At 45.0% G+C, this 27,723-nt stretch overlaps 1 protein-coding gene across 1 annotated transcript in view; it reads left to right on the top strand.

The window, feature by feature from the left end:
• Positions 1-27,723, top strand: part of LOC132383377 (adhesion G protein-coupled receptor B2-like) — a 1,046,509-nt gene that overhangs the window by 432,496 nt on the left and 586,290 nt on the right. The window contains exon 13 of the mRNA XM_059954264.1: positions 24,102-24,177. Within this exon, the coding sequence (XP_059810247.1) occupies positions 24,102-24,177 (76 nt within the window). The remainder of the gene's footprint in view (positions 1-24,101; positions 24,178-27,723) is intronic.

The raw sequence follows: 27,723 nt of genomic DNA, 5'->3' as shown, positions 1-27,723 counted from the left end.
AATCCCCTCACCCATTCACACACACATTGCCACCCTGATCTACACTTCTTTGGCCCTCCTAGTACCCTATTCCCGCTTATCCATCATATCCTATAAAAAAAACCCTGTATCCCTTAAGAAAGCTAAAAATACCCTGACCTGTGCTCTGTCACCCATGCCCATTAACTCTTTTAATGTGAATTCCTGCAGCCCCAATTCCCTTAGATCAATTCTCATCATCTCTCTCTGTATCCCATACTTCCTGCAAATCAGAACTACATGTACCTACAACACTTTTGTATCTTATATAAATGCATCCCTTTCCCCTCTCCATCCCATCTTTCTTGCCACATTTGGATGATTCTTTCCTAGATTATACACTCAGCCATTCTCTATTATCAAAAAGAGGTGGAAATGTGACATTGTTAATCAGGGAGAGAAAAGGAGGAAGCCATGGAGGAATTGTCTACTGAGTTATTGTGGGTGCATGTCAGAAACAGGAAAGGGGCAATAACACTACTGGGTGTTTTTATAGACCCAAATAGTAACAAAGACATTGAGGTGCAGATAGGAAGGCAGATTTGGAATGGTGTAATAACAATAGGGTTGCTATGATGGGTGATTTTAACTTTCCTAATATTGACTGACATCTCCTTAGTGCAAGAGGTTTAGATGGGGTAGAGTTTGTTAGGTGTGTTCAGGAAGATAAGTCAACTAGAGGAGAGGCTATTCTTGATCTTGTATTGGGAAATGAACCTGTTCAGTTGTCAGATCACTTGCTGGGAGAGTATTTTGGAGGTAGTGATCACAACTGTATCTCCTTTACCATAGCGTAGGAGAGGGATAGGAGCAAACAATTTGGGAAAACATTTAATTGGGGTAGGGGGAAATATGCTGTTAGGCAGAAACTTGGAAGAATAAATTGGGAGCAGATGTTCTCAGGGAATTGCACAGCAGAACTTCCTCAACCCTCTCTCTCCCATACAAGCCGAAGGTCATCCAGCTGCTGCTCCAGATCCCTAACATGGTCTTCAAGGAGTTGCAGCTAGATGCACTTCACGCAGATGTAGTTCACTAGGAGACTCTGGGTCTCTCAGGACTCCAACATCCGTCATCAAGAATGCACGACCGCCATTTACTATATCAGGTACAGTAAAAAGCAAAAAGAAAACCTTAACAGAAGCTTACTCAGAGCCAACGCCTCTTCTGAGCTGAAGCCTGTTGCTTTTAGTTTCAGCACTGGCCTACTCCTGAAATGGCCTGACGCTCCTGTACTTCTATTTAGTTTGCAGTGCTCTGTTCCCACCACTGATAGGGCCTCCGCAATAGGCAAACACCCTTAAAGCTCTCTTTTTAAACAAGTGTTGCCGACCTGCAAGAGACCTCTTCACAGTGCTCTGTTCCTGCTACTGATAGGGCCTCTGCAGTGTGTGGTTGAAAGTGTGCAGGCTGGTTGCTTTGTGGCCTGGTTTGTGAAGACCGATGCCGTTGAGTGGGCATGCCTACAATATGTGGTGGATTCAGCCTTGAACATCACGAACAAAACCTTCCCAACTATTGAGCACATCTAATTGAAATGTTGCCACAGAAAAGCAGCATCAAAGATCCTCAAAGATGCTCTTTTCTCGCAGCTGCCAATAGGTCAAAGATATAGGTGCTTCAGGACCCGCATTACCAGGTTCAAGAACAGTTACTATCCCTCAACCATGAGGTTCTTGAATAAAAGGAGATAATATTTCATGCTTGATATTTGTTATTTATTTATTATCTGCATCTGCAGTGTTTGCTTACAGTTTAAGTTGCCTTCTCTAGATTTGCTAAGTATGCCCGCAGAAGAAAGAACCTCACATACGACACTGAGTCATGTCCATAAGACCATAAGATATAGGAGCAGAAGTAGGCCATTCAGCCCATCGTTTTCTCCACCATTCAATCATGGGCTAATCCAATTCCTCCAGTCATCCCCTCTCCCCTGCCTTCTCCTCATACCCTTTGATGCCCAGGCTAATCAAGAATTTATCTATGTCTGCCATAAATATAGCCAATGACTTGTTCTCCACAGCTGCTTGTGGCAAAAAATTCCACAGATTTGACTAAAGTAATTTCTCTGCGTCTCAGTTCTAAAAGGACATCCTTCAATCCTGAAGTTGTACCATCTTGTTGTCGAATCCCCTACCATGGCAAATAACTTTGCCATATCTAATCTGTTCAGGCCTTTTAGCATTCTGAATGTTTCAATGAGATCCCCCCTCATTCTCCTGAACTCCAGGGAATACAACCTAAGAGCTGCCAGACGTTCCTCATATGGTAACCTGCAGATGTCATCTGCAGATATTCTCTGATAACTTAGCAATAGTTGGGTAGATAAAGGGAGGATCGGAGGATGAATATGGGACTTTGGTGGAAGACTTCGTCAAATGTTCAAGCTGAATGTTCAGCTCAGCATCGCTAAGACAAAGGAGATGGTGATGAACTAAGCCTGCACTAATCCCTGTTACTATTGATGGTGAGCATGTGGATATGGTGAGGATCTACAAGTACTTAGGGGTGCACCTGGATGACAGACTTGAGTGGAGCACCAACACAGAGGCTGTGTACAAGAAGGGCTAGAGTCACCTCTACTTCCTGAGGAGACTGAGGTCCTTTGGAGTATACAGACTTCTCAATAGGTTTCATACATTTAATGTCAGAGAAATGTATACAATATACATTCAGAAATTCATCTTCTTCACAAACATCCACAAAAACAGAGGAATGCCCCAAAGAATGAATGACAGTTTAGTGTTAGAACCCCAAAGCCCCCCAACTCCCCCCACCCACACACAAGCAGCAACAAAGCAATGATCCCCTCCCCACCAGCAAAAAAACATCAACACCCCCCCACTGAGCACTCAAGCGTGCAGCAAAGCATCAATAAAGACACAGACTCGCGGTACCCCAAAGATTACTCGTTCACCCAGTAATTTGACATACCACAGGCTCTCTCACTCTCCCTGATAAGGAAAAAAGAGGTGTCCCCATTTCACTACGAGAGGGGAGACATAGCAAAATAAACTGATGATTTATGGTGTTAAAAGTCTGTTGTGTTGCTTTTTCTGAGCTCTATGCCCAAAGAACTTGGGTCTTTGGGCACACAGCCAGCAGCCAGCTCACTGCTTTCGATCTTCCATCTCCCACGATGCACAGATGGCAGCACTGACCTCAAGTCCGCCTGCCTCCAGAGCCACAAAAATCTGACATGCTAAAGGTGCACTAGTGTTCGAGGCTGTGTACTTGGCATATCAAAAAATGGCCAGTCGTGAGACCCCGAGAGCAGGTCCCATTGCCGCAAAGAACTGAAGTTAGCATATAACTCCAGGTCAGAGTCTTCAAAAGAACTTTGAAAAGGGAAAAAAGAGATAGTAAAGATAGAAATAAAGCTGTTTACGAAGATACAAGCAAAGGAGTCACTGTTAGGCACTATTGACCGCCTAAGCTCTCCTTCACATATTCTACCAGACTGTTGTCGCCTGTATAATCTTCTGTGTGGTGATGTCCTGGGACAATGACATCAACACAGGTGATTCCAATGGCTCGATAAACTGATGAGAAAGGCTGGTTCTTGTTAAAGGAGTCAAACTGGAAGCACTGGAGGCTTTGGTAGAACAAAGGACCCTGTGGAAAATCCTGGCAATCTAGACAATGTTTCCTCACCTTCTGCATGCCACCTTGGCTGAACAGAGGAACACTTTTAGTAATAGACTAAGACATCTGTGCTGCTCCAAAAGCAGAATATGAGGTTACTGGGGGGTCTGGGGTTCAGTCCTGATGAAGGGTCTCGACCTGAAATGTTGACTGTGCTTCTTCCTATAGATGCTACCTGGCCTGCTGCATTCCACCAGCATTTTGTGTGTGTTGTATGAGGTTATTCTTGCCCACGGCCATTAGGCTCTGGAATGAGTCAACGTATAGCCGTGGAAGTGTTGGCCTCCTCCTGTTAGACTGTTTGTGGTAACTTGACTTTTTTTTTCCTTTTACTTCTCTTCTAATATTTATATCTGTGCACTTGTAATGCTACTGTGACACTGTAATTTCCTTTGGGATAAATGAAGTATCTATCTATCTTAATATCCAATTCTCTAAATTTAGTGAACCTCCTCCTCCTATCTATATAAGAGCTATTTCTGCTTTCCTTTACATCCCTCTTTCTCTGGGCAGTCCAGCCTGCATGACACATCTAGGCATGTCTGAACCATGTCAGCTACAAATTAGACAGCCATGGTATCTTGTCACATCTACCATGTGCTCACTCTATCAGAGAAATTCATTATCTTTCACCTGCATTTTACTGCTACTCATACAAACTCATTTCTCTCTTCCTTGATGAAGATGTAGTCTTTCTGTAGAAGTTATCTGATCTGCTTAGATTTTCCAGTATTTTTCCATTTTCTATTTTTGTTGTCATCCTATATGTTTAACCATTACCAACTGGGTAGTTTCCTTAACAACTCACAGAATAGACCTGGAGCATCAATAGGCTGTTAACTGCCCTGTTGAGATATTTTGGCTTATGTTACCATAGATACCAGATTTCTTTTACACTTTATTTCTACGCCTTCTCTCTTACCAAAAACCAACTTGCATTTCTCTCATTCTGAGTTCTGATGAAGGGGCAAAGCACTGAGACACTGACTGTTTCTCTTTCCACAAATACTTCCTGAGCTGCTGAGTTTTTCCTGCAAATTTTGGTTTTGTTGCAGCCTAATATGTATGAGCAAGCCAAATGGATTGTCATCACTACTATATACACAGCAAACTTCTGAAGTGTGTGCACCCCACAAGTACAGAATTTTGTGATTTTATTTTGGAAGTATTCTAAGGTAAAGTTATTATGTTGTGTTCAAATGTGACCAGATCCAAAGATCCAGAGTAACAAAAATAGAATATCAGGGAATCCCCCGATTTGTAATACAAATGAAAGAAGCCAATCAAAGAAACAGATACTGTCACACTGTCTTTGTTTTAATTAGATATGTAATTAGTTCAAAGGAAATACCATTTCAATTGTTAAATCTCAATTAATCTATGACCTCCAGCAATTAATAATTTTTATATTGAGTGTAGTTTATCAAAATTAATGTGAACTAGCTCCTGATCATAATATTAAATTACAAAGGATTTTCCTTTTAAAGTTTTATTGTCAAGGCATAGTTATAAGATAATTAAAGGATTTGATAGGATTGAGGCAGGAAATATGTTCCAGATGTTGGGAGAGTCCAGTACCAGAGGGCATGGATTGAGAATAAGAGGTCAGTTATTAAAACAGAGTTGAGGAAGAGCTTCTTCTCCCAGAGAGTTGTGGAGGTGTGGAATGCACTGCTTCGGAAGACGGCAGAGGCCAATTCTCTGGATGCTTTCAAGAAGGAGCTGGATAGATATCTGATGGATAGGGGAATCAAGGGATATGGGGACAAGGCAGGGACTGGGTATTGATAGTGAATGATCAGCCATGATCTCAGAATGGCAGTGCAGACTGGAGGGGCCGAATGGTCTACTTCTGCACCTATTGTCTATTGTCTATTGTCTATATATGGTTGAGTAATGACTCAATGTAAAGAGCTGAAAAAGTTTACAGAAGGGAATGGATTAGACCTGCAGTTGGAATATATCATCACTCTGTATCTACTTTCTGAACTGACTGGGAGATTTTTTAATATTGAGAGAGTCAGGAATTATGTGCAAATGCAGAAAAACAAGTGATGTTATTAAATATCAGAGGATGAGCCAAAGTACTGCTGTCTACCTCCAACAAGCCAAGCTTCAGTCCCAATCTCCGGTGTTGTCTGTGAAGAAGGAGTGTGTTCTCGTGATCATTTGGTATCCTCACACATCCCAGATATATGGTCTTTCATTGGTAGTATATAGGGTGGTTATGAAGACTCACATGGAACACAGCATGCAATTTTCAACCTGATGTAAAAAATTTATCTACTAACATGGGAGGGGGACAAAGGAGGTTCACTTGGTTAATTCCTGGGATGATGAAGAAAGAGCAGTAGATGTAGTGAATATGGATTTCAGCAAAGCATTTGATAAGGTACCCCATGCAAGGCTTAATGGGGCAGTAAGGAGGCATGGAATCCAAAGGGACATTGCTTTGTGGATCCAGAACTGGCTTGCCCACAGAAGGCAAAGAGTGGTTGTAGATGTGTCATGTTCTGCATGGAGGTCAGTCACCAGTGGAGTGCCTCAGGGATCTGTTCTGGGACCCTTCGTGATTTTTTTAAATGACCTGGATGAGGAAGTGGAGGGATGGGTTAGTAAGTTTGCTGATGACATAAAGGCTGGAGGTATTGTGGATAGTGTGGAGGGCTGTCAGAGGTTACAGCAGGATATTGAAAACTGGGCTGAGAAGTGGCAGGTGGAGTTCAACCCAGATAAGTGTGAAGTGGTTCATTTTGGTAGGTCAAATATGATGGGACAATGTAGTATTAATGGTAAGCCTCTTGGCACTGTGGAGGATCAGAGGGACCTTGAGGTCTGAGTCCATAGGGCACTCAAAGCTGTTGCACAGGATGACTCTGTGGTTAAGAAGGCATATGGTGTATAGGCCTTCATCAATCATGGAATTGAATTTAGGAGTTGAGAGGTAATATTGCAGCTATATAGGACCCTGGTCAGACCCTACTTGGTGTAACTGTGCTCAGTCCTGGTCGCTTCACTACAGGAAGAATGTAGAAGCCATAGAAAGGGTGCAGAGGAGATTTACAAGGATGTTGCTTGGATTGGGGAGCATGCCTTACAGGAATAGTTTGAGTGAACTCGGCCTTTTCTCCTTGGAGCGACGGAGGACCTGATAGAGGTGTAAGTAACCGCAGAGTTTACCCCTTCGCCGAGGGTGAACCACCGCCGCCCCACCAATAGTGCAATACTTCAGTGTAAATATGGAGTAATGTCCCGCCAGTACACGCTCGCAATACAAATACCAGACAATACACCCAAAAGCGAGTAAATAATTGCAAATTTATAGTTATCTCTTAGTGATGGGTTAGTAGAAACAGATAATCTAAAGGCGCCAAATAAATAAGTTTATCAGTTTGTGCACATGATTTTTATAAATCATGAAGAGTAAGGGTCCCAGAACAGATCCCTGAGGCACACCACAGGTCACTGACCTTGATGCAGAATATGACCCATCTACAACCACTCTTTGCCCTCTGTGGGCAAGCCAGTTCTGGATCCACAAAGTACATAGAACATAGAATAGTACAGCACAGTACAGGCCCTTCGGCCCACAATGTTGTGCCGACCCTGAAACCCTGCTTCCCATATTACCCCCCACCTTAAATTCTTCCATATAGCTGTCTAGTAGTCTCTTAAACTTCACTAGTGTATCTGCCTGCACCACTGACTCAGGCAGTGCATTCCATGCACCAACCGCTCTCTGAGTGAAAAACCTTCCTCTAATATCCCCCTTGAACTTTCCTCCCCTTACCTTAAAGCCATGTCCTCTTATACTGAGCAGTGGTGCCCTGGGGAAGAGACGCTGGCTGTCCACTCTGTCTATTCCGCTTAATATCTTGTACAACTCTATCATGTCTCATCTCATCTTCCTTCTCTCCAAAGAGTAAAGCCCTAGCTCCCTTAATCTCTGATCATAATCCATACTCTCTAAACAAAGCAACATCCTGGTAAATCTCCTCTGTACCCTTTCCAATGCTTCCACATCCTTCCTATAGTGAGGCAACCAGAACTGGACACAGTACTCCAAGTATGGCCTAACTAGAGTTTTGTAGAGCTGCATCATTACATCGCGTCTCTTAAACTCTATCCCTCTACTTATGAAAGCTAACACCCCATAAGCTTTCTTAACTGCCCTATCTACCTGTGAAGCAACGTTCAGGGATCAGTGGACATGTACCCCCAAATCCCTCTGTTCCTCCACACTACCAAGTATCCTGCCATTTTCTTTGTACTCTGCCTTGGAGTTTGTCCTTCTAAAGTGTACCACCTCACACTTCTCCGGGTTGAACTCCATCAGCCACTTCTCAGCCCACTTCTGCATCCTATCAATGTTTCTCTGCAATCTTTGACAATCCTCTACACTATCTACAACACCATCAACCTTTGTGTTGTCTGCAAACTTCCCAACCCACCCTTCTACCCCAACATTTTAATAAAAATCACGAAAAGTAGAGGTCCCAGAACAGATCCTTGTGGGACACAACCCTCCAATCTGAATGTACTCCCTCCACCACAACACTCTGCCTTCTGCAGGCAAGCTAATTCTGAATCCACCTGACCAAACTTCCCTGGATCCCATGCCTTCTGACTTTCTGAATAAGCCTACCATGTGGAACCTTGTCAAATGCCACATTCACTGCACAACCCTCATCTATATGGCTGGTCACCTCCTCAAAGAACTCTATCAGGCTTGTTAGAGATGATCTGCCCTTCACAAAGCCATGCTGACTGTCCCTGATCAGACCATGATTCTTTAAATGCCCATAGATCCTATCTCTAAGAATCTTTTCCAACAGCTTTCCCACCACAGACATAAGGCTCACTGGTCTATAATTACCCGGACTATCCCTACTACCTTTTTGAACAAGGGGACAACATTCGCCTCCCTTCAATCATCTGGTACCAGTCCCATGGACAACGAGGACATAAGGATCCTAGCTAGAGGCTCAGCAATCTCTTCCCTCCCCTCGTGGAGCAGTCCGGGGTATAAATCCGTCAGACCTCGGGGACTTATCCATCCTAATGTATTTTAACAACTCCAACACCTCCTCTCCCTTAATATCAACATGCTCCAGAACATCAACCTCACTCATATTGTCCTCACCATCATCAAGTTCCCTCTCAGTGGGGAATACCGAAGAGAAGTATTCATTGAGGACCTTGCTCACTTCCACAGCCTCCAGGCACATCTTCCCACTTTTATCTCTAATTGGTCCTACCTTCACTCCTGTCATCCTTTTGTTCTTCACATAATTGAAGAATGCCTTGGAGTTTTCCTTTATCCTACTCGCCAAGGCCTTCTCATGCCCCCTTCTTGCTGTTCTCAGCCCTTTCTTAAGCTCCTTTCTGGTTACCCTATATTCTTCAATAGACTCATCTGATCCTTGCTTCCTTAACCTCATGTATGCTGCCTTCTTCCAACTTTCTAGATTTTCCACCTCACTTGTCACCCATGGTTCCTTCAGCCTACCATTATTTATCTTCCTCACTGGGACAAATTTATCCCTAACATCCTGCAAGAGATCCTTAAAAATCAACCACATGGTCTGGTGCTCCTTATTAGGGTCCTCTTCGAGGGGTAGGTAAGAGGAGGTGTCACTGGGCCTCAGCAAGGTAGAAATCAGCACCCCACTTACCTGTGGTTTGATGGTGAAATTAGGATTAGGATGGAAGGAGTGGAGAGCAGAGCATTTGGAAGGAGTAAGATTGGTGAGTTGATATCAGAGCACTGGAAAGTGCTGCTGGTGAGGTAGTAGTGGCAGATAAAGAAATGGCAGGTGAACTTAATGAGTACTTTGCATCAGTCTTCACTGTGGAAAACACTAGTGGTGTGCCAGAGATCTGTGAGTGTCAGGGAGCAGAAGTGTGCCATTACTTTTACATAGTGAAAAGTACTAGGCAAACTCGAAGGTCTTAAGGTGGATAAGTCACCAAAGCCAGATGGACTACATCCCAGAGGCCTGAGAGATGTTGCTGAAGAGATAACAGATGCATTGGTCATGATCTTTCAAAAATCCTTGATTCTGGGATGGTCCTGTAACACGCTGTAAGGTTTCACTGCTAAAGTAATGGCCTCTCTGTAATGTTCCACTGCTAAGGTAGTGGTTTCTCTGTAGCAGCAATGTTTGGGTTATGACTAGAGATAATGGGGCATGTTAACCAATGAGCTGGATGTTATTCTTCTTGTGTGTCTGGGAGCCCGGAATTCGTGGTCGTTTTGCTGGGGAGAGATGAGAGAAGATGCGAATGGGGAGAGTTGGTAGACCTGAAGAGTGGACTTGGAGTGAAGATCGGAAGGTCAGCGACAATCTGAGGAGGTTCTTATCAGTGAGCTCCACGTTTGTGCATAAGACTGTTTCATGAGAATGGGCCCTTTTCTTTTTTTTTGTCTCTTTACTAACCATATAGCCAAATTAAGAATTATAAACCTCAATCATTTAATTGCATGTCGCGCAGTATCCACCCAAATGATATTTCTTAAGTTTGGCTGGGCTGTGGGGGCTATCGTCCCCCTATGTTAAGCTGCTAGCTGAATCAAGAGTTACAGTTCCAAAGGACTGGAAAATTGCAAATGTCAGTATACTCTTTAAGAAGAGAGGAAAGCAAAAGAAAATAAATTATAGGACAGTTAGCCTAACAATAGACAATAGACAATAGACAATAGGTGCAGAAGTAGACCATTTGGCCCCTCGAGTCTGCACCGCCATTCTGAGATCATGGCTGATCATTCACTATCAGTACCCAGTCCCTGCCTTGTCCCCCTTGATTCCCCTATCCATCAGATATCTATCCAGCTCCTTCTTGAAAGCATCCAGAGAATTGGCCTCCACCGTCTTCCGAGGCAGTGCATTCCACACCTCCACAACTCTCTGGGAGAAGAAGCTCTTCCTCAACTCTGTTTTAAATAACCGACCTCTTATTCTCAATCCATGCCCTCTGGTACTGGACTCTCCCAACATCTGGAACATATTTCCTGCCTCAATCCTATCAAATCCTTTAATTATCTTAAACATTTCAATCAGATCCCCTCTCAATCTCCTCAATTCCAGCGTGTACAAGCCCAATCTCTCCAATCTCTCTGCATAAGACAGCCCTGCCATCCCAGGAATCAACCTAGTGAATCTACGCTGCACTTCCTCAATTGCCAGAATGTCCTTCCTTAAACCTGGAGACCAAAACTGTACACAATATTCCAGGTGTGGTCTCACCAGGGCCCTGTACAAATGCAAAAGGACATCCTTGTTCTTGTATTCAATTCCCCTTGTAACAAAGGCCAACATTCCATTTGCCCTCTTTACTGCCTGTTGCACTTGCTCATTCACCTTCATTGACTGGTGAACTAGGACTCCTAGGTCTCTTTGCATTTCTCCCTTACCTAACTCGACACCGTTCAGACAATACTCTGCTCTCTTGTTCCTGCTTCCAAAGTGGATAACTTCACATTTATTCACATTGAATGACATCTGCCAAGTATCTGCCCACTCACTCAGCCTATCCAAGTCTCCCTGTATTCTCCTAACGTCCTCTTCGCATGTCACAATGCCACCCAGTTTAGTATCGTCAGCAAACTTGCTGATATAGTTTTCAATGCCCTCATCTAAATCATTGACATAAATCGTAAAGAGCTGTGGTCCCAATACAGAGCCCTGTGGTACCCCACTAGTCACCTCCAGCCAGTCAAAGAAACACCCATTCACTGCTACCCTTTGCTTTCTATCTGCCAACCAGTTTTCTATCCATGTTGAAACCCTGCCCCCAATGCCATGAGCTCTGATTTTACTCACCAGTCTCCTATGTGGCACCTTATCGAATGCCTTCTGAAAATCTAGGTACACAACATCCACTGGCTTACCCTCGTCTAACATCCTTGTTACACCCTCAAAAAACTCCAACAGATTAGTCAAGCATGATTTGCCCTTGGTAAATCCATGCTGGCTCGGCCTAATCCTATTTCTGCCATCTAGATGTGCCACTATTTCGTCCTTAATAATGGACTCAAGCATCTTCCCCACGACTGACGTTAGGCTAACAGGGCGATAGTTCTCCGTTTTCTCCTTCCCTCCCTTCTTGAAAAGTGGGACAACATTAGCCACTCTCCAATCTTCAGGAACTAATCCTGAATCTAAGGAACATTGGAAAATGATCACCAATGCATCCGCAATTTCCTGAGCCACCTCTTTTAGAACCCTCGGATGCAGACCATCTGGACCCAGGGATTTATTAGCCTTCAGTCCTACCAGTCTACTCATCACAGTTTCTTTCCTAATGTCAATCTGTCTCAATTCCTCTGATATCTTATGACCCTGGCCCATCCACACATCTGGGAGATTGCTTGTGTCCTCCCTGGTGAAGACAGATCTAAAGTATGCATTAAATTCTGTTGCCATTTCCCTGTTTCCCATAACAATTTCTCCCAATTCATTCTTCAAGGGGCCAACATTGTTCTTAACTATCTTCTTTCTCTTCACATAGCTAAAAAAGCTTTTGCTATCCCCTTTTATATTCCTGGCTAGACTGAGCTCATACCTGATTTTTTCTCTCCGTATTACTTTTTTAGTTAAGATCTGCTGTTCCTTAAAACTTTCCCAATCATCTGTATTCCCACTCATCTTAGCCCTGTCATACTTCTTTTTCTTTAATGCTATACAATCTCTGACTTCCTTTGTCAACCACTGTGGCCCCTTCCCACTCTTTGAATCCTTCCTTCTCATTGGAATGAACTGCATTTGCATCTTTTGTATTATGCCCAAGAATATCTGCCACTGCTGATCCACTGTCTTTCCTGCCAGGGCATCCGCCCATTTAACTTTGGCCAGCTCTTCCCTCATGGCTCCGTAGTCTCCTTTATTTAATTGCAACACTGCCACCTCTGATCTGCCCCTATCCCTCTCAAATTGTAGATAAAAACTTATCATGTTATGATCACTACTTGCTAATGGCTCCTTTACTTCAAGATCACTTATCAATTCCTGTTCATTACACATCACCAAGTCCAAAATAGCCTCGTTCCTGGTTGGCTCAGGCACAAGCTGTTCCAAAAATACATCCCTTAGACACTCCACAAACTCCCTATCCTGGGGTCCAGCACCTACCTGATTCTCCCAGTTCACCTGCATGTTGAAATCTCCCATAACGACTGCATTGCCTTTAGCACATGCCAATGTTAACTCCCTAATCAACTTGTACCCAATATCCACGCTACTGTTTGGGGGCCTGTACACAACACCCATTAGGGTCTTTTTACCCTTACTATTCCTCAGCTCAATCCACACAGACTCTACTTCCCCTGTTCCCAAGTCACCTCTTGCTAAGGACTGAATCTCATTCCTCACCAACAGGGCCACCCCACCCCCTCTTCCCATATTTCTGTCTCTACGATAGCACGTATACCCTGGTACACTCAATTCCCAGGCCTGATCCCCTTGCAGCCATGTCTCCGTTATCCCAACAATATCGTAGTTCCCCATTTTCATCTGAGCTTCAAGCTCATCTGTCTTATTTCTGACACTACGCGCATTCAAGTATAGAATTCTTAGCCCATTCCTCCTCTCTTTGCTTAAAACACTGTCTACTGTACCTAACCCAGCTCCTTGAACTTCCATCGGGCAAATTGCACCCTGAATTTTGATGACCTTCTCAAGATCACCCAAACCTTGTACACATTTAACCCCATGCACCTTCTGACCAACCCTCTGGATCTGGATCCCTGCCCCCTGCACATCTAGTTTAAACCCCCCCGAGCAGCACTGGCAAATACTCCTGCAAGAATGTTAGTACCCTGGTTCAGATGTAGATCATCCCTTCGAAACAGATCCCAATGTCCCTGGAACAAAGACCAATTATCCAAAAACCTGAACCCTTCCTTCCTGCACCATACTCTCAGCCTCGTATTAATGTGCATAATCATTCTAATCTTCGCCTCACTCGCACGTGGCACAGGTAGCAGTCCCGAGATTGTCACCCTGGAGGTCCTGCCTTTCAGCTTCACTCCTAACTCCCTGAACACTCTAAGCAGGACCCCCTCACTCACCTTACCTACATCATTGGTCCCTACATGGACCACTACATCTGGGTTCATGCCCTCATTCTCAAGAATAGCCTGCACCTGATCTGAGATGTCCTGGACCCTGGCACCAGGGAGGCAACATATCATCCAAGACTCCCGATCTGCCCCACAAAATCTCCTATCTGCCCCCCTAACTATAGAGTCCCCTAAAACTATCGCTCTCTTCTCTTCCCTCCTCCCCTTTCTAGTTGAGGGTTCAACCTCTGTGCCAGAGGCAGGACCACTACAACTCATTCCTGGTAGGTCATCCCCATCAACAGTATCCAGTACGGTATACTTATTGTTAATGGGAATGGCCGCAGGGGTGCTCTGCTCTCTCTGCCTGCTCCCCCTGCCTCTCTGGACTGTCACCCATCTGCCTACTTCTTGGTTTTTTGGTGTGACTACCTCCTGATAACTCCTATCTATCTCTGCCTCCGCCTCCTGAATGATCCGTAGTTCATCCAGCTCCTGCTCCAACTCCCTAACTCGGTCTGATAGGAGCTGCAGCTGGACGCACCTTTTGCAGGTGTGGTCATCAGGGACAACTGTGTTGAGCCTGACCTCCCACATACTGCATACGGAGCACACCACTGCTCTGACTGTCTCCCCCATACCTGAACTGGATTAATAGAATGTCTAAAAAGCACCTAGCGACCTTACCTTCTTCCCCTCAGCGAGCAATCACACAAGCTTGCCGAAGCCCACTTAGCCAAAGCCCAGGACTCTGCTTCCACGGACTCCGCTGTCCGCTCTGAAAAGAAGTCCTGCCTTTTAAAGTGCGCGCTCGACGCTGACGTCACTCGCGCCTGCGCAGTTCCCCCTCCTCCACAGGTATTGACCAGGTAGGCTTAAATCCTACCTACACGGTCGAATTCTCTGAGCTCCCAGCTGAATCACAAGCTGTAACTTGCTCCCGATTCAAATGACCACTCTGAAAAGAAGTCCTGCCTCAGTTGCTGGGAAAGTGTTGGAGTTCATTATTAAGGATAAAGTTTCGGGGTACTTGTAGACTAATGATACAATAAGTCAAAGTCAGCATGGTTTCTGTAAAGGGAAATCTTGCATGACAAATCTGTTAAGAGTTCTTCAAGGAACTATCCAGCAGGGTAGACAAAGGAGAGGTTGTGGATGTCATTTACTTGGATTTTTGGAAGGCATTTGATAAGGTGTCACACATGGGGCAGTTTAATGAGATAAAATCCTATGACATTACAGCAAAGATAAAGGTATGGTTGACAGGCAGGAGGTAGCAAGTGAGAATAAAAGGGGCCTTTTCTGGTTGGCTGCCAGTGACAAATGGTGTTCTTCAGGGGTCTGTATTGGTATTGCTACTTTTCACGTTGTTTGTCAATGTTTCAGATAATGGAATTGATGGCTTTGTGGCAAAGTTTGTGGATGATACAAAGTTAGGTGGAAGGGTAGATAGTGCTAAGGAAGCAATGCAATTGTAGCAGAACTTAGACAAATTGGAAGAATGGGCAAAAATTGCCAGGTGGAATACATTGTTGGGAAATATATGATAATGCATTTTGGTAAAAGAAACAATAGTGCCGACTATTATCTAAATGGGAAGAAGGTTCAAACATCAGAGGTGCAGAGGGACCTAGGAGTCCTCATACAAGAGCCTCAGAAGGTTAATTTACAGGTTGAGACTGCGGCAAAGAAGCCAAATGCAATGTTGGTACTCATTTCAAGGGAAATAGAGTATAAAAGCAAGGACATAATGCTGAGCCCTTATAAGACACAAGTCAGGCTGCACTTAGAGTATTGTCAACAGTTTTGGGTCCTATATCTCAGAAAGGATGTATTGTCATTGGAGAGAGTCCAGAGGAAGTTCACGAGGATGATTCCGGGAATGAAAGAGTTAACATATGAGGAACATTTGGCATCTTTGGGCCTGTACTCACTGGAATTTAGAAGATTGCAGGGGGATCTCATTGAAAGCTATTGAATGTTGAAAGGATTAGATAGGGTGGATTTGGAGAGGATGTTTCCTCTGGTGGAGGTATCCAGAACTAGAGGGCACAGCCTCAAAATTGTGAGGTGACCTTTTAGAATGGAGGTAAGGAGGAATTTTTTAGCCAGAGTAGTGAATTTCTGGAATACTCTGTCACAGACTGCAATGAAGACCTGATCGGTCAAGACATCAAAGGATATGACAAGAAGGTAAGTGCATGAGGTTGAGTGGGGTCCTGGATCAGCCATGATGGAATGGTAGAGCATACTCGAATGCCTGAATGGCCTAATTCTGCTTCTATGTCTTCTGGTCTTATGGAAGTTGATGTCCTGTCTGCAGTTGGAACAAAAAGATCCAGAGCAGGCAAAAGACCATGACAGGGTGTCCAGGAGGACTGTTGATGACAGGAGAAGGAGTCATCGGTGCAGAGTAGAGAGTCCTTGCCAAAGATATAGGCTCAGAGACGGAAGCCAAAGGAGAAAAGCTCAGCATCATGCCAGGCGTGGAACTCACTGAGATGTGAGTGCAGGAGGATAAAAGTGAGGCCCTTATTGAGGAAAGAACTTACTGCCTCAGAGTGGAGAAGATCAGAGAAAATGGCGAAGATCCAGCACAGATGAGAGCTTGGATCAGAGGGGAAAAGTGGATTGGTAGTCTGAAGAGAAGGGAAGTTTGGGGTGTTCTGGGATGGTGGGGTAAAAGGAAAATGGAGTCTCCGAGGGCCCAAGAGCTGATGGTGGGACCTGAGCAAGACAGGATTGCGGAGTGGTACTAGAGGAATGGGAGACAGTGGTTCTAGCAGCAGCACGTGAAGACCCAGCCTGGAGGTCAAGGCTGAAGATAGAGTTGGAGATTGCGCAATCAGCACTTTGGAGGTGTCCAAAGTTGTTGGAACCCGCATTGATGGCGGTGGAGTCTGTGTTTTGAATGTGGTCTGGATCATTAGAGTCATTGAGGTCAATAGCAAGGATCATGGTCTGGAGATATAAGGTTCTGCCGGTGTTGGAGACAATAGGTTCTAAGGTCTGTAGACGGGCAATCTTCTGATCTGTGAGGAAGTCAAAGAACTGGCGATTGAAAGTGTGGATCCAGTGGACGATAAATTAGCGGACTGGTAATGGAGAGAGAATCCCGGAGTTGTGGAAGTAACTGGGACAGGGACACCAGGTACCTCCTCATGCGGAAAGCATGACGCATGAAATGCGATGGGAGAAGCAGCTGGAGAAGGAGACAATTGAATGTGAGTACATGGGATCCTCAGAGGGCCCAAATTTAGCAGCTTGAAAAAAATCTGGAAGCCACATGGGACAAGCTGGCAGCGAAGACATGTTCCCAGAAAGGATGCATGGCTGTGGTACAGGTCTGGGTGAGCAGTAGAGATCACAGACGGGCAACAGTGAGAGAGGTTTTCACTGAACTTTAAACTTCTTCAGGATAGCCATCCCTGGAAGAGTTGTAGTAATCCAGTGTAGTAATCCAATCAAAATCAAGAGGAAACCTATTGATGCTGGTAAGCCAAGCAACACACACAAAATGCCAGAGGAACTCAGCAGGCCAGGCAGCATCTCTGGTAAAGATTACAGTCAATGTTTTGGGCTGAGACCTTTCAGTTGGACTGAAGTAAAAAAGATGAGGATTATGGTTAAATGGTGGGGGCAGGGAAGAGAGAAACACCAAGATGATAGGTGAAATTAGGAGGAGGAGGGGTGAAGTAAAGAGCTGGATAGTTGATTGGTGAAAGAGATAAAGGCTGGAGAAGAGGGAATTTAATAGGAGAGGACAGAAGGCCATGGAAGAAAGAAAAAGAGGGAGGAGCACCAGAGGGAGGTGATGGGTGGGCAAGGAGAAGGTGAGAGAGAAAAAAGGAGATGGGGACTGATGAAGGAGGAGCAGGGGCATTGCTGGAAGTTCGAGCCATCAGGTTGGAGGCTATCCAGATGGAATATAAAGTGTTGTTCCTCCAACCTGAGTGTGACCTCATCGCGACAGTAGAGGAGGCCATGGATAGACGTATTGAAATGGGAGTGGAAAGTGGAATTAAAAGTGGCTACTTGGAAATCCCACTTTTTCTGGTGAGCAGAGCATAGATGCTCGATGAAGTGGTCTCCCGATCTATGTCAGGTCTCACCGATGTACAGGAGGCCACACCAGGAGCACCGACACAGTATTTGACCCCGACAGACTCACTGGTGAAGTGTCACCTCACCTGGAAGGACTGTTTGGGGCCCTGAATTGTAGTGAGGGGCAGCTGTAGTACTTGTTCCATTTGCAAGGATAAGTTCCAGGAAGAAGATCAGTGGGGTGTGGAGGGATCAGTCATGAAAGGAGCAGTCCCAGTGGAAAGCAGAAGTTAGGGAAGGAAGGAAAGATGAGCTTGGTAGTGGACTTTCAAGGATTGTCTAACATTTCTTATACTCCCCAAGTACCTCATTTGTTTCTACTTGCCTATACCTGCTATGCACCTCCTCTTTTCCTTAACCCAGACCTCAATATCACCAAAAACAATGATTACCTTGATCTGTTATCCTTGCCTTTTGGTCTGACAGGCACATACATGCATGGTTTTCTCAAATTTTAATTTTGAAGGAATCTCATTTACCAAGTACACCTTTGCAGAAAACAGCTTGTTGTGCTGAAGCAAAGGTGCTTGACAATGTGCTCCCCCAATCTATGTTGGGTCTCACTGATGTTGATGCTTCTCTTGTTCATTCATTCCTCCCTACTAATATCCCAGTTGGTATTTACCCCTGCAAGTGGAGGAAGTACTACATTTGCCCATTCCCTTCCTCCCTCACCACTATTCAGTTCAATCCTTCCAGGTAGACAACGCTTCAACTGCAAGTCTATTGGGGTCATCTCCTGTATCTGATGCTCCGCATGTGGCTTCCTGTATGTTGCCGAGACTCAGCTTAGGTTGACTGACTGCTTTATCAAGCACCTTTGCTCAGTCCACAACAAATACAAATTCTGGTGGCAATGAAAGCCTGGGTCTCAATACCTCCCTATGCAACTGAATCCTTGACTTCCTCATTTGCAGATAACAATGCATTATAAGTACGCCTTGATAACAACATTTCCTGTACAACCAAGAAGTGTTGTGGAACAGGCTTTGTAGTACGTGTACATAGTTCTCTAAAAGTTGTAACAAGGTGGTGAAGAAGTTGCTTGTCATGTTTACCTTCATCAGCAGGGCATTGAGTACAAGTATTATTTTGACATGCTAAAGCTGTATAAAATGATGGTAACACCATACTTGGAATATTTTGTTCAGTTCTGAGCACCATAATATAGAAAAGATGTGATTAAGTTGGAGAGGGTACAGAAAACATTTCAAAGATGTTATTACAACTCAAAGGCTTGAGTAATAAGGAGAGACTGGACAAGAATATGAACTTGTATCCCAAGATTTCTTGCATCTGCATTCCTAAGGTCCCTATTACTTACCATACTTGTTCTGCCAGCGTTTGACATCCCAATATACAATATCTCTCATTTGTCCTGATTAAATTCTATCTGCCTGACCATCTGATCTATATACCCCTTGTATTCTTAGGTAACATCCTTCACTATCTACAACTTCACCAATTTATCTGTTGTTAGCAAACTTACTAATGGAACCACATACATTCTCATCCAAGTCATTTCTCACAAACTACAAAACTCCCGGTGCTGGTATTTGTTTTACCACTGATTAAAGACATCTAGAGACATGAACAACCTATCACCTTGCTAAATCTATGTATCCTACATGTATCAGCCCTCCACACTATTTTTCTTACTTCATCGCAAAAAAACAGGATTTACCCTTTTTTTTTAACCCTAACCCTGCTCAATCCTCCCAATTACACTATGTCTTTCCAAGTGAATATAAATCCTGTTCTTCGGAACTTTTTTTTCTAATTTTCCTGCTACTGATGTAAGGATCGCTGGCCTGTAGTTTCCTGGTTTATTTCTACCACCATTTTGTATAAGGGAACAACATTTGCCATTCTCCAGTGTTCTGTAATGAAGATGCAAAAGTTTCCATCAGAGTCCCAGCAAACTCCTTGCTTTCTATATCGTTCTAACATACTGTAGATCCTTTCCTCGGGATTGATCCATTTAATGTTTCCTAATTCCTTTACCACTTCTTCCTTCCTGATTTAAACTTGTTTCAGAATATCAGCCTACCCCTTCTAGCTTGCCATTATCCAACATCCTTTTCCTTGGTGAATATCAATAAGAAGTATTCCTTTAGGATCCTACTGTTATCTTCTGGATCAATACATAGATTTTCTTCTTGGATTCTGAGGGGACCTGCTCTCTCCTTGGCTACCCACTTGCTTATAAGATTATACCAAAGGTTTCCGATTATTCTTAAACCAATCTGCCAAGTCAACTCCTTGCCCCTTTTTCAGTCTTAACTTATCTCTTAAATTCACTCCATATCACCTATAAACTTCAAAGGACTCAGTTGATACCAGTTGCCTGTGTCACACATACACTTCCTCTTACAAACTCACATTTTAATGTGTTATCTTTTTCTCTGACTATCTTGAAACTTCCCAAATTATTGTCACTATTCCCAAATTATGGTACTTCCACCATCTTCAAGTACAGACCTGCCTCAGTGACTGTCATCCAGTAGCACTTACATCTACTGTGATCCAATCAATCCGAGGGACATTGCGGTTGGAGGAGGGAAGCGGACCCTTAAAGTCAACACTCAGTCGCTCAAAGGGATGGGTGACCTTGATAAGTTGCGCCTTTTCAGGACGGTAGAAGTGCGGTTTGCACTCAGCGCAGACTTGGCAGTCCCTGGTCATCGTCCTGATGTCCTCAAGGGAGTAAGGCAGGTTCCGGGCTTTCATGAAATGGTAAAATCAGGTGACCCCCGGGTGGCAAAGATCTGCATGGAGGGCGTATAGCTAGTCGAGCTGCACGCTGGCACACGCTCCCCAGGATAAGGCATCAGGGGGCTCATTGAGCTTTCCAGGCCAGTAGAGGATATCATAGTTGTAGGTGGAGAGTTCTATTCTCCACCGCAAAATTTTATCATTTTTGATTTTGCCCTGCTGTTGGTTGCTGAACATGAATGCAACTGAGCGCTGGTCGGTCAGCAAGATGAACCTTTTGCCAGCAAGATAGTGCCTCCAGTGCCTAATAGCTTCAACTATGGCCTGGGCTTCTTTCTCCACTGCGAAGTGCCGAATTTCAGGGCCTTGAAGGGTACAAGAGAAGAATGCTACTGGCCTGCCTGCCTGATTGAGAGTAGCAAGCTAGCGCAAAGTCAGAGGCGTCACTCTCTGCTTGGAAGGGAAAGGTCTCGTCCACCGCATGCATCGTTGCTTTGGCAATGTCCCCTTTAATGCGGCTGAAGGCCGCGCGGGCCTCAGCCGAGAGGGGAAACGTGGTGGACTTGACCAGGGGGCAGGCCTTCTCTGCATAATGAGGGACCCATTGGGCGTAATAGGAAAAGAAGCCCAGGCACCGTTTGAGGGCTCTGAGGGTGGTGGGAAGAGGGAGTTCTAACAGGGGGCGCATACGGTCGGGATCAGGGCCAATGACCCCGTTCTCCACGACATACCCAAGGATAGTGAGTCGGGTGGTTCCGAACACACACTTGTCCCTGTTATAAGTAAGGTTCAGTGCTTTGGCCACTTGGAAAAATAGTTGGAGGTTGGTGTTGTGATCCTGCCAGTCGTGACCGCAGATGGTGATGTTATCCAGATATGGAAATGTGGCTTTCAGTTGGCACTGGTCCACCATCCAGTCCATTTCCCTCTGGAAGACAGAGACACCATTCGTGACACCGAAGGGGACACACAGGAAGTGATAGAGCCTGCCGCTGGCCTCGAAGGCGGTGTAGGGGCGGTCCTCCAGGCGGATGGGGAGCTGGTGGTAAGTGGATTTCAGATCTATGGTCGAGTACACCTTGTACTGAGCAATCTGGTTGACCATATCCGTGATGCGGGGTAGGGGTACGCGTCAAGCTGTGTGAACCTATTGATGGTCTGGCTATAGTCCACGACCATCCTATTTTTCTGCCCGGTCTGAACAACAACCACCTGGGCCCTCCAAGGACTTGTGCTTGGCTCAATGATCCCCTCCCTGAGCAGCCACTGCACTTCCGACTGAATGAAGGCCCTGTCCCCCGCGCTGTACCTCCTGCTTTTAGTTGCCACAGGTTTACAGTGGGGGGTCAGGTTGGTGAACGGCGGTGGGGGAGGGATCTTGAAGGTGGAGAGGCTGCAAGTGGTGTCAGTAGCGCAGCTGTCGGCAGGGTGCTGGGTGGGATGTGCGGGTCGGTGTGTGTGTGTGTGGTCAGTAGCAGGGTATATGACGAAGTCCCACAAAACTGAGGATTCTTGACAGTGAGTGGTGGGAGGGGCCCATCATATGCCATTGTCATACTTTTTAGGTGGCTCTGGAAGTTCAGCCCCAACAGCACAAGCGCACACAGTTGAGGCATGACCAGTAGCGCAAAGTCCCGATATTCTGTGCCCTGCACCACCAATGTCGCTACTCAACCCCCCCCCGATGTCTGTGGAATGCGATCCAGAAGCCATGGTGACCCTTTGGCTTACCGGCTGTGTCACGAGTCCACAGCGTTGCACCGTGTCCAGGTGAATAAAATTCTCAGCACTGCCCATGTCAAACAGGTAGCTAGTCCTGTGCCCCTCCACCAGGATGTCCATCATTGACCTTGCGAGCTGGTGTGGGGCACGTTAGTCGAGGGTTACGGAGGCCAGAGTTGAATCGCCGTCTTGGTACCGACAAAGATGCCCGCCCCCATGCCTCGCACGAGGCGGGCAGGCAAGATGGTGGTGACCAAGATGGCAAACCCCATACCTCACACGCTGTGCTGCTCGACCCCGCTCGTGGTTTAGACTTACAGCCCTTGGCAAAATGGCCCTTCTTTCCGCAGCTGGACCAGGTAGCTTCTCGGGCCGGGCAGCGTTTTCCGGGGTGCTTTTCGAGTCCGCAGAAGTAACACTGCGTGGACTTGCGACTGGCAGCAGCTGTGGTCGATTCGCCAGAGGGTTGTGGGGAGTTCACGGACTCACGAGTGGCAGCAGCTGAGATCGATTAGCTGGGTGGCGGGGTCTGTGGCGTCCACGGGGCCGGCAGAAGATCGCGCGGCTGGACAGCATTAGCGTTGTGCAGAGCAGCCTCCAGCGTGTCGGCCAGCTCGACTGCCGAGCGTAAGGTAAAGTCAGCGTTTTCCAGCAGCCGCTGGTGCACGTACACTGACCTGATCCCCGTAACGAAGGCGTCTTGTACCAGGAGCTCCACATGCTGTTCCGCCATCAGTCCCCTGCAGTCGCAGGCCCGCACGAGTGTCTGTAGAGCTCAGACAAATTCAGCGCTCGACTCTCTGGCCTGCTGCTGCCGCATCGCTAAGCGACGTCTTGCGTAGACGGTGTTCACCGGCCGCAGGTACAGTCTTTTGAGGGCATCCAGTGCACCTTGGTAGGTCGGCAGGTCTCTGATGAGGGAGTATACCCTCGGACTGACCTTGGAGAGGAGGATTTTGTGCATGATAGCAGGCTCAGTCACGGGAATCTCTTCCAGGTAAGATTGGAAGCATGCAAGCCAGAGTTCAAAGGCAATAGCTGCTTCTGGAGCTTGAGGATCAATGTCCAATTTTTCCAGATGTAAAATACTCTCCACGTTTTAAAATTCCAGCTAATGAAATTGATGCACCATCAATAACCCTCAGAGAGATAGGCTTTTATTAGCTGGAAGAGAGCACCATCAGCAGCAAGAGACCATCACACAACATCCTGGAGTCTGAGGGAGGAGCAGTGCCTCCAATGGCCTTTTTACAGGGGTCTGTGGGAGGAGCCACAGGAGCAGTCAGCAGGGGAGGGGTGTCCAGACAAGTATATGTAGTTCACCACAGGTGGAAAGTGAAGTGAAGAAGTGAAAGGACTGGTGTTGCTTCTCTTGTGGTTGCATGAGGCTGGTGAGGATTGAAAACAGGACCCTAGAGTTACTAAACAAGTGATGCCTTTGAAATGCTTGAGTGGAATGGAAGTAAATATATGTATGGTAGTGTCATCTTTTACAATTCCCATCAGTTCAGAAGTTTTGGGATACAAGTTCTGGAATTTCTCCTTGAATATGCTCCCTGAAGATACATTGATTTAATACCACAAATCTATCTATCAATTATTTCTCTTCATAAGGTGTTCCCTTGATACCAATACAGTTTCAAGAATATTCAGTCATTTATGTAATTACCATTTCATCCATTAATTGATTTATTTGTGATTACTTCAGTCAAAATGATTCATTTCTAAATAAGTGGTTCAAATATTACATTGAGTCAAGCCTGATTTCAGAATATTTTTAATCTCTTAAGAAGTGAAAATATTAGATTCACTTACTTTACTTATCAATCTTTTTCAGAAACAGATGATTCAGCCTACTATATCATTGGGACAGTGCTGTACCGAACACTGGGTCTCATTTTCCCTGTTGCAAAGTAAGTTGATCCTGTTTTCATTCTGTGACACAATAACTGAATCAAAGGTATCAGTGGCTCTGCATTTAAAAACATTTTTTAAAAAAGGATCCAGTTCATCAGACCCATGGATAATCTAAAAGAAATACTGACATTTTTTCTGTTTTTATTTTTGGATCAGTTGATCTTAGGAACATAGAAAACCTACAGCACAATGCAGGCCCTTTGGCCACAAAGTTGTGCCAAGCATGTCCCTACCTTAGAAATTACTAGGCTTACACATAGCCCCCTATTTTACGAAGCTCCATGTACCTATCTAAAAGTCTCTTAAAAGACCCTATCGTTTCCGCCTCCACCACTGTTGCTAGCAGCCCATTCCACACATTCACCACTCTCTGAATGAAAAACATACCCCTGACATCTCCTTTGTACCTCCTCCCCAGAACCTTAAACCTGTGTTCTCTTGTGGCAAACATTTCAGCCCTGGGGAAAAGCTTCTGACAATCTACACAATCAATACCTCTCCCATCATCTTGTGCACCTCTCTCAGGTCACCTCTCATCCTCCTTCGTTCCAAGGAGAAAAGGCTGAGTTCAATCAAACTATTCTCTCAAGGCATGCTCCCCAATCCAGGCAACATCCTTGTAATTCTCCTCTGCACCCTTTCTATGGCATCCACATTCTTCCTGTAGCGAGGCGACCAGAACTGAGCATAGTACTCCAAGTGGGGTCTGACCAGGGTCCTATACAGCTGTAACATTACCTCTCGGCTCCTAAATTCAATTCCATGATAGATGAAGGCCAATACACCATACACCTTCTTAACCATAGAGTCAACCTGCACAGCTGCTTTGAACGTCCTATCAACTCAGATCACAATGATCCCTCTGATCCTCCACACTGCCAAGAGTCTGACCATTAATACTATATTCTGCCATCATATTTGATGTACCAAAATGAACCACTTCACACTTATCTGGGTTGAACTCCATCTGCCACTTCTCAGCCCAGTTTTGCATCCTATCAATGTCCCGCTGTAACCTCTGACAGCCCTCCACACTATCCACAACACCTCCAACCTTTGTGTCATCAGAAAGCTTACTAACCCATCCCTCTACTTCCTCATCCAGGTCATTTATAAAACTCATGAAGAGTAAAGGTCACAGAACAGATCCCTGAGGCACTCCACTGGTCACTGACCTCCATGCAGAATATGACCCGTCTGCAACTACTCTTTGCCTTCTGTGGGCAAGCCAGTTCTGGAGTCACAGGGCGATGTCCCCTTGGATCCCATGCCTCCTTACCTTCTCAGTAAGCCTTGCATGGGGTACCTTATCAAATGCCTTGCTAAAATCCATATATACACTACATCTACTGCACTTCCTTCATCACTGTACTTAGTCACATCCTCAAAAAATTCAATCAGGCTCGTAAGGCACGACCTGCCCTTGACAAGGCCATGCTGACTGCTCCTAATCATATTATACCTCTCCAAATGTTCATAAATCCTGCCTATCAGGATCTCCTCCATCAACTTACCAACCACAGAGGTAAGACTCACTGGTCTATAATTTCCTGGGCTATCTCTACTCACTTTCTTGAATAAGTGAACAACATCCACAACCCTCCAATCCTCCAGAACCTCTCCCATCCCCATTGATGATGCAAAGATCATCGCCAGAGGCTCAGCAATCTCCTCCCTTGCCTCCCATTGTGGCCTGGAATACATTTCATCTGGTCCCAGCGACTTAACCAACTTGATGCTTTCCAAAAGCTCCAGCGCATCCTTTTTCTTAATATCTACATGCTGAAGCTTTTCAGTACACTGCAAATCATCACTACAATCTCTAAGATCATTTTCCATAGTGAATTTGCGGGGGAATGGGAAACAGAGTGCCAGGGTAGATAGTGGAACGGAGGTGAAAATAAATTATGTTAAAGGTTCACACAAAGTCACAAATGGAAAGGTTGTGTGTGTGGTGGTAATAATCTTCTGAGGTGTGTTCATTTCAATGCGAGGAGTATTGTGGAGAAGGCTGACAAGCTGAGGGCGTGGATTGACACGTGGAATTATGACATTGTAGCCATTAGTGAAACTTGGCTACAGGAGGGGCAGGACTGGCAGCTCAGTGTTCCAGGGTTTTGATGTTTCAGACGTGATAGAGGCAGAGGGATGAAGGGTTGGGGGGGCGTGGCATTGCTAGTCAGGGACAATGTTACAGCAGTGCTCAGGCAGGACAGATTAGAGGGCTTGTCGACCAAGGCCATATGGATGGAGCTGAGAAACAGGAAAGATATGACCACATTAATGGGGTTGTATTATAGACCACCCAATAGTCAGCGAGAATTGGAGGAGCAAATCTGCAGAGAGATAGCAGACAACTGCAGGAAACATAAAGTTGTGATAGTAAGGGATTTTAATTTTCCACACATTGATTTGAACTCCCATACTGTTAAAGGTTTAGACAGGTTAGAGTTTGTAAAATGTGTCCACGGAAGTTTTCTAAATCAATATATAGAGGTACTGACTAGAGAGGATGCAATATTAGATATCCTATTAGGAAACGAGTTAGGACAGGTGACGGAAGTGTGTGTAGGGAAACACTTTGGTTCCAGTGATCATAACACCATCAGTTTTAACTTGATCATGGATAAAGATAGATCTGGTCATCGGGTTGAGGTTCTAAACTGGAAAAAGACCAAATTTGAAGGAATGAGAAAGGATCTAAAAAGCGTGAATTGGGGCAGGTTGTTCTCTGGCAAGGATGTCGTTGGTAAGTGGGAGGCCTTCAAAGGAGAACGTTTGAGAATACAGAGTTTGTATGTTCCTGTCAGGATTAAAGACAAAGTGAATAAGGAACTTGGTTCTCGAGGGATGTTGGAACTCTGATAAAGAAGAAGAGAGAGATATATGACATGTATAAGAAACAGAGAGCAAATAAGGTGCTTGAGGAGTATAAAAAGTGCAAGAAAATACTTATGAAAGAAATCAGGAAGGCTAAAAGAAGACATGAGGTAGTTTTGGCAGTCAAGGTGAAGGATAATCCAAAGAGCTTCTACAGAGCAAAAGGATAGTAAGAAATAAAATTAGTCCTCTTGAAGATCAGAGTGGTCGTCTATCTATGGAACCAAAAGAAATGGGGGAGATCTTAAATGTGTTTTTGTGTCTGTATTTATTAAGGAAACTGGCATGGAGTCAATGAAAATAAGGCAAACAAGTAGTGAGGTCATGGAACCTATACACATTGAACAGGAGGAGGTGCTTGCTATCTTGAGGCAAATCAGAGTAGATAAATCCCCAGGACCTGACAGGGTGTTCCCTCGGACCTTGAAGGAGACTAATGTTGAAATTGCAGGGGCCCTGGCATATATATTTAAAATGTCGGTATCTACGGGTGAGGTGCTGGAGGATTTGAGGATAGCTCATGTTGTTTCATTGTTTAAAAAGGCTCTAAAAGTAATCTGGGAAAATATAGGCTGGTAAATCTGACATCAGTAGTAAGTAAATTATTGGAAGCAGTACTAAGAGATAGTATCTACATATATTTAGATAGACAGGAACTTATT

This window comes from Hypanus sabinus, chromosome 30 (genome assembly GCF_030144855.1).
Source record: "Hypanus sabinus isolate sHypSab1 chromosome 30, sHypSab1.hap1, whole genome shotgun sequence".
NCBI lineage: Eukaryota > Metazoa > Chordata > Chondrichthyes > Myliobatiformes > Dasyatidae > Hypanus > Hypanus sabinus.
This window is presented reverse-complemented; position numbering and strand designations above follow the sequence as displayed.